This window comes from Rhizoctonia solani, chromosome 14, assembly GCF_016906535.1.
Source record: "Rhizoctonia solani chromosome 14, complete sequence".
NCBI classification, from domain to species: domain Eukaryota; kingdom Fungi; phylum Basidiomycota; class Agaricomycetes; order Cantharellales; family Ceratobasidiaceae; genus Rhizoctonia; species Rhizoctonia solani.
In genome coordinates this window covers 210,348-225,579 of record NC_057383.1, presented here as the reverse complement: position 1 = coordinate 225,579, position 15,232 = coordinate 210,348, and the positions used below count along the sequence as shown (strand labels likewise).

Below are 15,232 nucleotides of genomic sequence, written 5' to 3'. Positions count from 1 at the left end.
ACCCCTGGTGTTACAACAAAAAACAGTTTTTGCTGAGTAACAAAGCGTGCGCATCTACATGCGTATGCAACTGATTTGTTGGTGAATTGACTATTATGTTAAAACGGTGCAAATGAATACCAGTAAAAGTGGTTTAGGATTCCCGAATATGCAATATGAATGTACTCTGAGACGGAAAAACGTCCGTTTCGGGCCCTGATTGGTTGTTATGCCATTGTGTCTCCTCCGGTTTCACGTGACCGCGCCCCTTGTGGCACTACGATCATCTACACTAACAGCTACCCACCATCATTCGACCTGAATCACACAGCATTCAAATTTACATAAAACTCAACTCATCGGGCCTAGGATTGAAGGTAAGATATACTCATTAGCGCCGGTTGGCTCTTGTTCAACTACGTGGGATTTCGCACGGTTTCTCAGTCAGTCGTCTGCCCCACTGTTTAGCACCTTGGAGATTGAGACTGGCCAGTTTTCCGGAACCCCATTATTAACATAGTGAATAAAATTGTACCTGACGGAATCAGGCCATCTCGTAAATGGACAAATGGACGACTTTGGAGCCTGTCAAACTCCATGGTCCTAATCGCCAATCTCGACTACCTGCCTTCAATCGCCACACATTTATAGGCGTATTTCCGCCGGAAGTGCATGTGCGGATCATAGCATATCTTCCTATTCCCTCTTTACCTACCTGCGCACGCGTCTCTCGAGCATTCTCTCGCCTGGTCCGTGATGACCGAGTATGGAAACAAAAGTACGATGCACTTGGAATTAAACATTTTGAACTTGATCCTGCCATCGACGCATTGGAAACCGTCTCAGCAAATCAAAGCGTACAGAAACCTGCTGTATCTACCCTCCCTATTCCCGCCGAGGAAGATGATTTTGGAGATTTTGCAAGCGCGCCGCTTAGTCCACCAATGCCAGGCACGCAGGAACCGAGACTGATGGTGTCGGAATATGGCGATTTTGTTGTTGCTGGAGAAGCCCAACCTGCTTCCGCATTTCCAGTAGCTCCAGTTACCAGTTTGTACGCACAATACCTGAGGGTACATCGCCTCTTGATTCCGCTGCTACCCGCTCTGCTGGCCTCGCCCCATCTAGTTCTACCAACCTTATTTCCCGAAGGAGTAGGACCAATGCCCCGATCTCTCCAGGCCAAAGTACTTCATTTACTCTCCCGGTTTCTGGGACCTCTTGTACAGCCGACGCTCAATTGGCCTAATGCACGGCGAGCACTGATGGCAACCTTGGATCGGTTTGATGGTGCCTTGTTGGGCGCGTTTGACGTTGCTGATGGCCAAGCGGACGAAGAAGGAATGAAAGACTGTGCGATGGCCAGTTGGGAGGCATGGATCGCACTGGATGACGAACGGATTGGGGATGAATGGGAGATGGGTAGGACCTGGGCGGAGAAACGTGGAATTTTCTACGACACGGGAAATGGGATCCCACAGCTAATATCACGTACGTGCTTTGTTGGCTTCAAACCGCTGGGTCCTCAAATGATTCGGATTTAGCTTGACTGGTCAACTCGACTTTTCGCCCATGGATAAATTTATGTCACATGTTCTTGAAGCGATAGACAAACACGGGACATTGGCGACTCGGGTCTTTCCTGCTGCCTCCCGAGTCTTGCCCTCTTTTGCGGACAGAATTGCCAATGAAGTCATCCAGGAATACATCACTCAACTTCTCAACAAGGCCCGCGAAGCCAGCACGACCTTATACCTACAGGCCGCCGCTGCGAGTTTTGTCCAAGCATGGAGGCTGGTCGGTGCCACGAGGGCGGCGACAGGAGAGAATGACAAGGTGATCACCCAAACACAAGCAGAGGACATTATGTATGTTCGCTTTTTCTTACACTATCTCCGTTGATGCCCATTTCCCCAAGGGGCAATTTAGCTTCCGAATGTTCGAGCAGCACATGGACGAATACCTTGATGAAGAGACAGAAATTGCTAAAGCTACCTTTGATCAAATTTGCAAAGCATGGGAACGCAAGGTATGTAAGTGCAACCCGGAAGTTTGTATGTGGCTCACTTTGTCCCTTCCACGGTTAGCTGGATGTACAAACTCGAAGTATATCATCCGCGGCCATTGCGACACCTAGTACTCAAGCACGTTTTCTTGGATCTCAAAACCCGGCTCAAGTTAAAAGAACGGTGCTCACGAGCTTCACTAATGTACTTTTGCTTCCTGTAACCATCGTCCCTCGGGTCGGAGAACAAATAGGGAGTGCAGCTGTCACCGGGCTTGGGATGCTTAATCCCCAACGATGGTCCGGGAATTCACGTGTTGATCCGAGTGGAGCATATCGTACACCAGTCGGAGAGCGTGATGGGGATGGAGGCATGCTATTCGAGATCGAGGAAGAAGATGAGAAAGGTGAAAAAGACGATGGGCTCGGAGAGTTGCAGTCTTCTAAGGAGCAAGATCCTTGGGCGGGAGAAAACAAACGAAAATCCGAGGCAGCCTCCAGTATGAATTCTATTAATCTTTTGAAACATCTGGCTTATCCTTTCTACCCATAGTTGCATCGGTTGCAACAACTCGGTCACAACCCCAGTCACAATCCCGAAGATCAACGGTCACCTCTACGACGACAATCGATCTTCGATAATGAGCAGCTCTAGTGGCCTGCCATGTCATTTGACGATCTCGACCTCCTTCTTTCCCTTGACACTGCGTTGGAACTTGTCCATGCGGATCGTGAAGCTCTGAAGCGTTGTGAAACATTCAAGGACTATCCAGCTCCGATTGGGCATCGAGTGCGCGAAACAATCGAAGAGCTGTTTTTTGATGCTACAGGCAATGGGTGAACGACATATCGCTCCTGGGTTTGCCAGGTAAGTAATGCTTAGCTCATTGGCATTTGGATCCATGCTAATTTTCTGTAAGAGCCGAAGAGCAAATGAGAATGTATCAACCCGCTGAGCATGCCGAAACGACTAGTGTTGCCCTTTACTCCAGTTCTTTGAATTGGCGCATATCGGTGACACTATCCAGTCTATTATACAGGTTACTTTGATAAGGAATTGGTAGGATTGTTTACCTGTCTTCACAATCGCTTGACTGAAATGACGTGCAGGCTCCTTTCATTGATAAAACCGACTTTCTAAACGCTGTAGTGCGGGAGAAGAAGCGGTTCGAAAATGCGTTGGATGATGCAGTGGCTGGGGGGCTGAATGCGGGAACCGAAGTATTGATGAACCAAGTAAGAGACTCACTACTCGTTGTGCGTGATTTCCTAATGTCTACCAGGTGGACACATAATTATAACCCAGACGGGCCCGAGAGTTTATTATCCTGATCCTGGCGTCCCTCTTGACTGGGGCCTACCAAGGGCTGTCGAGATGCCATTGCATGCCTCGAGATGCACTGTAAACTGTTGAAGGGAAGTACGAGCAAGGAGGTTGGAAGTGTTCCATCAAGAAATTGGGATTCGGCTGAATGCGTAAGTTTCTTCACTTGGCAGTATTTGTGTTTGTGATCGTAGCTGAAACCCCCATAGTATCCTCCAGAAACATCTAAAACGGCAGATTATTTCCCTTGAAGGAGGATTCCAGGTCATTGCTGACCTAAATGCTTATCATGCATTTATTAGTTCTCTGAAAGTCCCCTCGATACAGCAAGACTTTGCCAACCTCAAAATGTTGGGACATGTTTATGTAGTGGAAGATGCAGTGATCTCGCGCAGATCGTTCGGGATGTTACGCGTTATGGCGGCAGTTTTCGCCCAGAGGTGAGGAGTTTGATGTTCCGCAGCAGTACTGCGGCTTTGTGGCCCGAAATTCTAGAACTATTACTAACTCAACCATGTGTCCAGGATGTTTATGAATTTATTCAGAGGCGCAGTGATTGGAAGAAGATTGAAAAAACCGTTGACAAGACGATGTATAACCTTAGCTTCAAAGAGGATTGTGTTATCTGCTGATGAGATACAGTGTTTCGCGCATATTTGCCTCGATAAACCAAGTAATGATCTGCCTTCGTTATTTTCACCTGGTATATTCAAAACACCCTTGTCTCAGACTGGCTAGTACCACTGACGACTGACCAGCAAGCAAAACGGCCCTTATCTGGCGAAAACGCCAGTCTATGCAAAAATGGATAAGTCACCAAACCCAAATTTTTATTTAGACCACTTTGATTAGGTTCAAAGCCTATCGGCCTAATGAAAATATTAATTAACGTAATTAATTAGAACCACAATGCAAGTACTCTCGGTCGTCTGTATCCCTGGAAATCCTAGTAACCCACACATGCTGCATTCCACCTTCACGAATCTTGATCACGAGCAAGTATATATCGTTCTTTCGCCCACGCCTCTTAGTCAGATCCCGGGTACCATCCGGCTTCTTAGCCATCAGTCATCGACCATCGATAATTCCTCCTTCATCAAACTGAATCCCGCCCGTTCGATCACTCTTCGCCGTTTTAGATCTTTCCCCATCATGGGTTATGAGACCCGTCGAGAATGCGTAATAGAGTCTGATTCACCTGACTAAAGGCGCAACACCCGTTGGGCTCGTGTAAGCACGTGCGATGAACACGTTCGTTCAGTTGTTGGCAATAATTGTTCACGAAGGTCTGTTCCACGAACCAATGTGCCACTCATTCCGAGCATACTAAGCATAAGATAATTGTATTTCAAATCCTGAAACCTCAATATATTCCCGATTTAGCTGAATATATGGTTCTGCAGTTTGAATTTCGACCGAAACGCGAATTCTGCCATAGTTTATCCAATATTTCAATTTCTTATCCTCGGGGAAATCCTCGTATGTTCTGACCCCCCGTCGACTAGGCCAAGATAAACTACCGCCAGTGGTCAGTCCATTCCCTCAGGTACGTAGCCGTAAGCCCCCTGTTCCTGTGAACGACCGATTTGTTGACCATGTGGATTTTTTGACGGATGTCAAGTTCGAGAGCGAAGTAGCTTTATTCTATGGAAGACCGTTTGGATCTCCTGACGCCTTTCATCGAGCGCTTGTTGTCTTCTCACGTGTCGTGTCTAAAATGGGCAAGATCCATCAGCTGGTCAGTTCTCCACATGGCAAACTCCCGCCGTGCGCACGCCGATTCAGGAAAATGCGCTTGCCGAGTCTTCGAGTCGAGTTTATTCGGCCTAATGGGGGTCACGAGTTGGCTTTCGTTTCCATTTTCTGTAACGTTTTCGTCCTCGCTGACGCACATATTCCAGGCATCCTGGTGGAAGCTATCTCATGGGCGCAACATTTCTAAGGATCGAACGATACGCTGAATGCTTGGCCGGCGGAGTAACTATCAGTTTCGTATTGTCCGAAATCCGAATAGGAAAATAAGACTCCTTTTTGCCCCTTTTGCCCCTTTGGAATATGGTGCGACGAGCGTATAAAGGGGTCGTAGCGTTAACGCTGATCTACAGAGCAACCAAGTCCAAGAGTCGGCCCCGCACCTTTCCACACTCTTTCTCTCTCCTTTCCACATAATCTACCAAGATGCTCGCAAGCTTTGCTGCCGCATTCCTTCTTGGCGTTGCCTCTACTCTGGCCCTGCCGGCTCCCATCCCTCGCGCAGGTGTGACTACGTTGACCACCGCTCAGATCACAGCATTCAGGCCCTATGCGTGAGTGTCTCTCCCTCGGATTGATGTCTGCTTTAACTTATGCTGCCCACGTAGTCTACTCTCGCGAGCAGGGTATTGTCCCGCAAGCAAAACTGCGACGTGGTCATGTGGAAGTACGTTGCCAGAGGTCCATTCAGTGTTTCCTCCAAGATACTAATACGCTATCACAATTGCAGCTTCGTGTAACGAGCTTCCAGGCATGGTCGTGTATGCGTCTGGTGGGGACGGTGTCGTCACTCCTTATTGTGCGTGCTTTCTTTCTCCTATATGATTAGCCTAAATTAATTGGTCTCATTTGTACTAGGGTTCGTCGGTTACTATCCTGGACTGAACTCGGTGGTGATCAGCAACCAAGGAACCGATCCATCCAAATTGTAAGTAGCCATCGTAACTACGGAGACTCCAACATTGGCTCACCCCAGTTTGATTAGTGTACCACTCTTGATCGATGCCGACTTTAGGCTCGACTCACTTGATACCAAGTTTTTCCCCGGCGTTTCTTCTTCAGTCAAGACACACAATGGTACCAGTTAAATAACTCTTGTGTCCGGTACACGTACTTATGGATGTTACGTTACTTTTACAGGTTTCCAAGAGGCCCAGAAGCGAGGCGCCGAGGCCAAACTTGCAGCCGTCAAGAAGGCCATTGCTGAGCGTGGCACTTCCTCGGTTACTCTTACGGGACACAGTCTCGGTACGTTAGTCTATGTTCATACCGTGTTATTGTACGCTAAACCAGGCGAATAGGTGGTGCCATTTCTCTCCTTGATGCGCTGTATCTGTCGCTCCACCTCCCGTCGGCCAAACTCAAAGTAGTCACTCATGGAATGCCGAGGGTTGGAAATACCGAATTTGCGACTCTCGTCGACTCCAAGGTGTGTGTGCTCTCAACGAATTCTGGAGCAGTAAAATTGAAGATGATTATAGATCACCGACATTTCTCGTATCGTCAACGAAAAGGATATTGTTCCAATTATCCCAGGAAGGGGACTAGGTTTCCAGCACGTATCAGGTAATAACTCTTAAAAGTTCATGCCGACGTATGCTTATGCCCAGAGTCCAGGTGAAAGACATATCGTATCTCCCGGAAACTGGGTTGCTTGTTCTGGAAGGGACAACACCGACGCGCAATGCACCATTGGAACCGTTTCCAACATCCTTGTGGGAGATCTCAATGACCACGGTAAGTTTCTTGCTGAATCCAATACCTGGCTCTGAAATGTCTGACTTTTGGGATAGGTGGACCTTATGAGGGTATCTCCATTGGTTCCGATGCTTGCAATAACTGAGCAGGGGCTCTTTTGGGGGACGACTTCGTTCTTTTTTTTTTTACATTGGGTTATTGTGGAATATATTCTTTGAAGTGCACTAAACTTGTGAACCGTGTGTCCTACACGTCCGGCTTACTACAGGGGACTGCTGGCAGTATAGAGAATTACGGAATTTCTGGTAACCACTCGACTAGCAAGGTGTATTTGAGATATTTTCATAGGGTATGTATGCTCGTCTATTTTGAGTTAGCTTATTGTTTCTGTGGCCGAACTCATCAGTCAAGTCGTAATGGTGTAAAACATCTTCCAGATACATATTTCCTGACCTGTCCGTGCCGGGCCCTCTACCGAATGCCACGCCTCCCAGCCAAACTCAACGCGATGCCGTGCCTACTTTCTATCGCAATCAGGATCAGAGCCTACAAGTAATCCAATCATCCTCCAGAACCATCCCGCATTTTTAACCCCTTCTATTTGTGGCACAAGTTCAATACATTAGGAAGGTACACGCCGAGTCTACACATTGAAGAACAAGAATTAAAAATTTTCGACGGATTTTACAAACCGCTTTAATCACAGGAACTAATTGTGTGAGAGGGGTGTGCTAAAGTGGACGAAGCGCTGCTAATCGTGGTCTGTTTGATTATCTTGGCAAGTTTCTCCCCGATTCCGTATACTGTCCTCTGAATATGCGTGCCAAGGTGAAGAGGCATAACGCTAGCATCCGCCTAGTATGATTAACGCCAATGAGATTTTTGGCCAACTGATTCAAGTTCATCTTACCACTCGGACGTTGGCGGTCCCATAGACTTTCAGCTTAGAGTCTACCACGCCGCCAAGTTCTTTAGGGCCAATGCGACTGTACCTAGAGTATATGCATATATGCAGCTATCTGAATGAGAACAAGAACCAAACCTACCATCGGGTGTTGAATACTTCCAACATTAGCCTTGATATATTCAATGATATCTGAATCGGAAGTAACTTCGGGTGCTGGATCCTGCGGGCTACGACCACGATGCAAGTGGCTCCGTTTTCCCAAGCCTTTGACTAAATTTGACTAAATGAACCATCGTTTCTAGGTCTTTTAACCATTACCAATTTAAGACACCGTTGAATAAACAAGGTAGCTCCCAAAGCACTAGATCAGTAAAATCTCACCATTGACTTGGAAAAACTTGGGGTCAATTTGAGGTGGGGCGAGTGGGTCTGAGCTGTTAAGATGCTTCTTTTTGTTTAGAGTAACCTGTGAAGAAGAATGACGATACGCATACCACATTTCCCCTTGAGAATGGATGCTGAACTGATGTAAAAATGGTCATATAGGAGGTGTTGGCCTTTGGCACACCGACGCCGGCATAACCTGTGATTATACACGTTTACGGCAGGCTCGTAGTCATTCTACTGGAGCACTGACCTGGTATACAATGACTTCGACTAAGCCTACTTTCTCTTTCAGCCACCTCTTCTGAATCTGTATGATGCCTTTGCAGTGGAGTCAGTTTCTCTGATTTGATTTCTTTTTCGAGCCGCGCTGTCATATTCGCAATCTCTGCGAGCTAGCCATGGGACTCAGTTGAAGAACGAGATGACCGAAGGTCAAAAGCGTATGATCCTGATGGTTTTCTCCAACAGTAGGAAGGTCAATGAGCACTTCAATCCCATGCTTTTTTTAGAAGTGTGGAGTTGCCAATTCCACTGAGCTCCAGCAGATGAGGGGATTGGAATGTACCTATTGAAATCGATCTCGCGTATAGCGTACCCCTCTAATGGATGGGTGCCACTCACCGGCCGAGAGTATGACTTCGTTCTTTGCTTTGACCGTGTATGTCTGTGAGTTGTGCACAAACGATACCCCGGTCGCCACCAGATTCCTGATTTAGAGCTATTGTTGGTGTCGAAGTTGATCTTGGTGGCTTGTGCTCCGGTCAAAACAACAAAGTTGGTCGGTGCGCATTGTAGGCATAATATGTTACTCCAGAATGAGAGCGCCGTCCGGTGGTACGATTAATGGATGTGGCCGAGTTGAAGACACCGTATGCTTTACCGCTGTCCTATAGTCGTTGGCTGTCAGTCTTTATTTGGGAACCATGTGTATGTGTGAGTGTCATTTACAGGGTCGAAGTTAGTTGGGATGCCTAGATGGCCATTGATTTTGAGAAACGGTAAGACTATATCACTGTACCAATCTATAGGAAAATCAGAAGAATAAGAATGAGGGTGTTGTCTGCTTACTGTTGTAGCTAGCAGCCACGAGCCCGTTCTGCCTTGAGATGGGAAGACGTCGTCTGGGTCTGCATTAGTGTAATTTATCCGAAAGGGGTCACACCTGTGATCGCTTAAGACTATATCACTGTACCAATCTATAGGAGAAATCAGAAGAATAAGAATGAGGGTGTGTCTGCTTACTGTTTGTAGCTAGCAGCCACGAGCCCGTTCTTGCCTTGAGATGGGAACGTCGTCTGGGTCTGCATTAGTGTAATTTATCCGAAAGGGGTCAACACCTGTGAATCGCTCGGCAGCTTTCATGTTTCGGCAGTATCCCTAGTACATCCCCGATGAATAATTCCTGTGATAAAGCTTTTGCACAAGGGAAGACTGACCATTCCAATCCCACCCAGGGTTTCCAAGCTCAGCCCAGGCTATATCAAGAGCGCATAAACATTCGTTTGAAAGTAAAGTGACCTTGCTCACCATCATATTCGACTTTGGAACCCCTGTCGAAGGTCATGACATTAATCTATATGATAACGTGATTTCATTTTGGTTGGATCAAATCGAGATACGATCAATATCCTACCGCGCTGGATCCGCCCAATATTTTACCTCTGGAAATAAGCGATTAATCTACCCTCTCAAAGCGGAAAACATAAATAAATTACCTCGGTAGCTTGATGGCTCGGTTATTCAAGTTTGCCTGAGGAACTGACCTGAATAACCAATCATATTTGGCATTCCCAGGTATCGCAAAAGCTGACGCTATGTGATAAACAAACAAGAAAAACGTGAAAACTCGGTTGGAGAGCTGGAGAAGTAACAAAGCCTTACATGGTGTATTGATCAGAGGGTCATCGGTAGGTATTCGCCAGTCTCAATAACTCCGACCGTCGTGTTAGGGTTTTCAGAGAGTCTGTGTTCTATCAGCGCGTGAGGGGTGGCTCGGTAACTACAGCCTTACCTCCCAGCAACTGTCAACCCAGCTGTCCCCCCTCCTATCACACGTAATCAACACCTTGGACGCAAAGTCTGCACCATCGGTAGTCAAGCCTCTGCGTGAAGCCTCGCGGTAACAATGCCGGCCGAGGTGATGATTGGCAAGGAATATAATAGTATCATTGCTTAAAAGAGAGGGGCTTATGGCGAAATGTTTTCAAGATGCATTATTTATGTGAGGCAGAGCCATTTAGGTCAGTCCGAACACGTTGTTCTCAGGTACGCGCCGAGTGATGCCGTCCTAGACTCACGGGGAGAAGCCCGACTATATTGGATCAGTCACTCCTCATAGTTCTATCATGACACATGCCTAACATATCGGGTGATCGAAGGACTGCATTAACCGGTCTATCAAGGGCGTCTGTGCTCGATAATCAGCGGAAGGCAGAAAAGCTAATGATACGCAGTCTTTATCAGTCTTTGACATGCCACTCAAAATGCCACACTGAATGCTCAGGAATTGGAGCAAGGCTACAAGGAGTAAAAGTCGCAAATTTTCACTGAACTTCCAAGGTGCGTCAAAAGGGTGTCCGATCGTGGATAACAGTTGTGGTTCGGCGTAGTTCAAATTCGCGGGGACGGCGCCCTAAATTACCAATTCTATCTCGATCTGCATACATCCGGGCGGGGTACACACGTCCCAATCGATTCAACCCGACTACAATACATCCATATAGCGTTTGCATATCTGAGCGTAATCGTTCCATCGTGTGATATTGATTTTTGTAATATATATATATTGTTTCCAAAAAACATTGGTAAGTTTACATCGTTTAGTGCACTTGACCCCTCCCAAGGACTTTCCTTCTGCGAAGCATAACTTAATTGTACAAGCAATCAACCAAACGTGGAGCCCTTCAGACGCGTATCTCAATATACACCTTCTACACGTATTCAGACTAAGCAGAGGGCTCTCGCAGCATATCATCTCAATAGCGCAATTACCTACGTTTTGTTCAAGTTTGGCCTCGGGAGTATCGGTTCCAGCACTAAGCTTCATGCCAGCAAAGGTTATGACGCCGTCAATCGGCTGATTGTCTTTCGAGATTTTTGATTGTTCCATAACTTATGGTATACGGACCACCTTAGGGATCATATATCAATTATCCGTGTAAGATCCAAATAACCAAACTTGCAATGAACGACCCATACTTGACATCACTCCCACTGTGTAAGCTTTGAGCAGGGACCTAGGCTTACTTGTATCTATCAGCTCTTGAAGCTTCTCCGTGGCGAAGATGTTGAATGGAAGCTCAGTGAATGGGGGGATAAGATATGCGGCCTTTCAAGCACGGCCGAAGGGTGTGTCCTGATTGACCGGAGCATTTCTGAATGTATGTATGGGCCAAGAGAAAGATAAAAAAATAGGCAACCGGACAAGCTCAGAGAGTGCCGAACCTGGGTTATCATAGAGGTTACAGCTACGCCATTCGTTGCCGGTTGTGGGGTCTATATTCAGACCATGGGCGCCACCGAAATAGAAAAGCAGGCATTGTTCTTGATAGAGGAATTACTCAACACGATGTCGGCCATCTTTCTGGTACTCCTGTACATATTATCGAATAGATTGCGAAGCACCACAGAGTTGTTCAGTTCTTGAAATTTGATGCCCTCTGAATCGAATTTGCTGATTTCAATCTTCGAGCTTTCCTACCAAAAAAAAACAAAAAAAAACAACATAACAATAAACAAGAGAGTGCCAAGCTGAAGTAGGCCTACTAGGATAGCGGTACTAACCGCCTGCTGATAAATTGCTTAGCGTTCAGATCCTACTTGCTCAGCGGTTTGATCACTCTTGAGGTGGTGTGCCCAAAAAGCCGACAGCGATATACCACTTTCATTCCGATCCTCCAGAAGAAGGAAATTTTAGAATAATTTTGAGTATCCTGGCTGATAAGATACATGTATTGAACCTGGTAGGTCATGCTCTTGTACTCTCGAAGGGAACATAAACAAGAATTCCGACTTTACCGTTTTGTGTGCATGAAGCAATAGAATAACTGAAGGAAAGAAAGCATGAATTTGGCTTTATTTGGACATAGATCATGAAGAATAGCCAAACCACGCACTGGTTAGCCTCTGGAATATAAATTTGAATGTTATACCTGCGTCTCATTCACTCAAGTCTAGCTTCTATTATTTCCCAATGCTCAGAAGTTAAACCCATAGGATACATAAGATAAGCACCGACATTCGATCTTGCGTATATAGGATGGAACCACGACTTCTATTTGCCCAAAGTATTGGGTACATCAGGAAAACTCTAGAGCTCCCACGGATCGAGCATCCCAAGCTTTTGGAACTCCTTGATTCTTCTCCTGCGCATTTATATGTGTGCGACCAGCGAACTATCTCCCCAAAATACTACCTTTCACCCCGATGCACTCAGTTTAGGTTGGCTTCAATACCTAAATTTGAGTACGTTCATCTCGAGGCATAGGACCAAGCCCCCCTCACGCTGCCAAGTGCTGGAGTCACGTGAACATTTTGAGCCCAGCAACTCTCGACTTCCATGGCGGCACGACCTAATCGTTCGTCTCTGTCGACGGTTTCGTTTAGGGTCAATAGCAAATCTTTGTCAACATACTACAGTCGCACGGGAACATTTACTCTTCACAGAGATGATGGCAGTTCTGTCACTATTAATACTCCTGGCCTAATGGCTCCTTCGTCCCGAGGAGTTGTACCCCATCTTTCTCAGGATCAACTTGCGAGGGTTCCTAACCTTGCTTGGATACACAAGCCATTCGAAAACTAGTGTGTTATAGACTACCTTCCCGCCATTGTAATTTTAACTAACTCGTGCAGAAGCCTACAAGATAAAACACCGTTGCCGATCCTTTGTCCAGATGCTCATCCACTTCACAAGTTAACCTCTCTGAAACAGAAAAGCATATTGTTAGCATGAGCCTACGAGATCCCAGTTCCGTTAATGAGATGCCGGCCAACACTGCCGAATTTATTCAAACACAATGTATCAGAGGATGTCGTAAGGTGAGTTTGTACATTGCTCCTAGATCTAATCTAACTTCTGGTTGATTTAGGTTCGACCCTCGGACTACATATCATACGTCTCTGGCGCTAATCCTGATATTGTCATCGCTCCTGGAGATACACCCTTCACCCCTCCCCCATATTCACAAAAACGAATAGAGAAAAGCATAACTCGGTCCTTGAGCTGGCTCACTCATCTCGCAACCGGCCTTGCTCCAAGGCCAATATTTGCTCCTCTGATGGGCGGTAGCAACGCCAATGCACGCGCAGCATTCGCCCACAGTTTGGTAGAATCACTAGATCCATCTGATTGGCAAAAACTCAATCCTGGGAGAAACATCAACGAGAGAGCGCGCGGGAACGATGAAGGGTCGATCGTGGCCCCAACAACAGTTTCTGAGGTTACTGCTACGATCCATCCGATCATCGAACGTCTTGATGAAACATTGACAGGATATGTCCTCGAGATTGCCCCTATCCAATCGGAGTTACGAGCCCAACTGGGGAAGCAAAATGGCGTGGTCCCCCCTCCATTGCCAACTACTGCCCCTTCGGCCCGGGCTCATGCGTTTGCCACAAACGTTCTTGCCGCGCCTGACCCACTCGAATCAGATATCCTAAATTATACCGAGGACATAGATGCTCGATTGTCTGAACTCGTGCGGTCTTCCCTTGATCATTTGTCCTCACACAAACCTCGACTTGCACTTGGCCTCGCATTGGCCTCGCCCCATATTATGCTCGGATTGATCGAACAAGGTGTAGATCTTATCGATTCAGCACTCGCAATTCGGTGTGCCAGCGCAGGAGTTGCTCTGGACTTTGTATTTCCCGTGGTTGGCGAACACTCTGGAGAGAAGCTGGACGTTGGTCACAACCTTTATGATACCCGCTACGAGCAGCAATTCGTCGAGCTTTCTAGTGAATTTACTGGCGCATCGAACTTGAGTTCATCCGATAAGCCAACTTGCTACTGCTCCGCGTGCTCGCCCGTCTGGGACACGCAACCAGTAGAACATAGCAAGATTGATGAATTGGCCTTGGAAGGGGAGGGACCCCACTTTGCCCCGCCTTATACTCGCGCGTACATTCACCATCTTTTGCACACGCACGAAATGAGCGCGCACACGCTGCTTACTTTCCACAATCTCGCAGTAGTGGAAGCTATGATGGCGGGCGCTCGTTCCACGATTGAGAACGGAAATTTTGAGAAGGAGTTACGATTGTTTGAAGCAAGGTATGATGGTAGCATGCAGGTACTTCGTGATGCGGAGAAAGCATGGAGGGGTGTAGATCGGGCAAGGGGAAAGGGACGACTTGCGAGGGAAAAGGCAGAAAAGGCGCAATACGCTTTAGAAGAATAATCTGAAAAAGAAATATGGATTGCTATCTAGGTAGAGAGATGGTGTCACGTAAATAACTTCATAATTTCTGAATCAAATTCATATAATCAATCAAGCAATTGAATCATGCTAGGAGTGGGGTGTATCCTCACCAGCTCAGTGCTTCCCAGCGTGAACTGTCAGTCCACTTAGGCTGACGACAACCCACAGCAACCCGAACACCGTCACCACCCTCCATACCGCTGATTCTCGCTCTAGCCTAGAAAGTGGGGAATTCGGATCTTGTCGTGGAATGTGTGAATATCCTCCACCGCCGGTCGCTCTCCGTGCATGGGGAGATGCGTGGGTGTATCCCCCGGAAGACGTACGTGCATGGGCTTGCGGGTGCTGATGCGATCCATGCTGTTGAGCTCTATGGCGACGTGGAGATTCCCATGCATGTGTTGCTCGTGGTCGGCGGTGCAGAGTGTCGTGTGCCCAACTCGACCCACTCGGGTTTTCATGAGCGACAGACCCCACAAGAGTGCGATCATAAGTGCGCCTGTAATTGATTCGAGGTTAATACTGCAAAGTGTTTGAATATGCCAACTTACCTTGCCCGATCATCGTGGAGCACCCCATATGCTTCGCTGACTGCCACGAACTTCTCCTTTGTGTCAGGACTGACGTCTGGATGGTACCTCTTGCTAAGCTACTTATTTAGAGTAAGACGTCCCAAACCAGGCTCTCATTTCATCTAAACAACTCACGTTGTAGAAACTCGCTTTTATTTGGCCCTTTGTGGCATTCTGAGGGAC

At 47.0% G+C, this 15,232-nt stretch overlaps 5 protein-coding genes across 5 annotated transcripts; 4 read left to right on the top strand and 1 right to left on the bottom strand.

Moving 5' to 3' along the window:
• Nucleotides 1–539: 539 nt before the first annotated feature.
• RhiXN_10726 (exocyst complex component Sec10) lies at nucleotides 540–2,626 on the top strand (the record flags this gene model as incomplete). The annotated part of the gene is made up of 6 exons (XM_043330542.1): nucleotides 540–1,401; nucleotides 1,461–1,470; nucleotides 1,524–1,847; nucleotides 1,909–2,008; nucleotides 2,067–2,484; nucleotides 2,538–2,626. 6 exons carry the CDS (start codon nucleotides 540–542, stop codon nucleotides 2,624–2,626), a joined length of 1,803 nt encoding a protein of 600 aa, XP_043185887.1.
• A 22-nt stretch (nucleotides 2,627–2,648) lies between these two features.
• RhiXN_10725 (exocyst complex component Sec10) lies at nucleotides 2,649–3,752 on the top strand (the record flags this gene model as incomplete). Its single annotated transcript, XM_043330541.1, has 8 exons — nucleotides 2,649–2,774; nucleotides 2,815–2,852; nucleotides 2,905–2,975; nucleotides 3,025–3,044; nucleotides 3,095–3,220; nucleotides 3,291–3,353; nucleotides 3,401–3,460; nucleotides 3,528–3,752. The coding sequence occupies 8 exons, from the start codon at nucleotides 2,649–2,651 to the stop codon at nucleotides 3,750–3,752; spliced, it is 729 nt and encodes a 242-aa protein (XP_043185886.1).
• Nucleotides 3,753–5,486: 1,734 nt separating this feature from the next.
• On the top strand, nucleotides 5,487–6,903 carry RhiXN_10724 (Lipase (class 3); the record flags this gene model as incomplete). Its single annotated transcript, XM_043330540.1, has 10 exons — nucleotides 5,487–5,614; nucleotides 5,669–5,727; nucleotides 5,791–5,859; nucleotides 5,919–5,988; nucleotides 6,046–6,137; nucleotides 6,201–6,308; nucleotides 6,362–6,489; nucleotides 6,542–6,626; nucleotides 6,678–6,797; nucleotides 6,854–6,903. The coding sequence occupies 10 exons, from the start codon at nucleotides 5,487–5,489 to the stop codon at nucleotides 6,901–6,903; spliced, it is 909 nt and encodes a 302-aa protein (XP_043185885.1).
• A 6,132-nt stretch (nucleotides 6,904–13,035) lies between these two features.
• RhiXN_10723 (queuine tRNA-ribosyltransferase) lies at nucleotides 13,036–14,456 on the top strand (the record flags this gene model as incomplete). Its single annotated transcript, XM_043330539.1, has 2 exons — nucleotides 13,036–13,092; nucleotides 13,143–14,456. The coding sequence occupies 2 exons, from the start codon at nucleotides 13,036–13,038 to the stop codon at nucleotides 14,454–14,456; spliced, it is 1,371 nt and encodes a 456-aa protein (XP_043185884.1).
• Nucleotides 14,457–14,689: 233 nt separating this feature from the next.
• On the bottom strand, nucleotides 14,690–15,041 carry RhiXN_10722 (uncharacterized protein; the record flags this gene model as incomplete). The annotated part of the gene is made up of 2 exons (XM_043330538.1): nucleotides 14,690–14,976; nucleotides 15,029–15,041. 2 exons carry the CDS (start codon nucleotides 15,039–15,041, stop codon nucleotides 14,690–14,692), a joined length of 300 nt encoding a protein of 99 aa, XP_043185883.1.
• Between the last annotated feature and the right edge of the window lie 191 nt (nucleotides 15,042–15,232).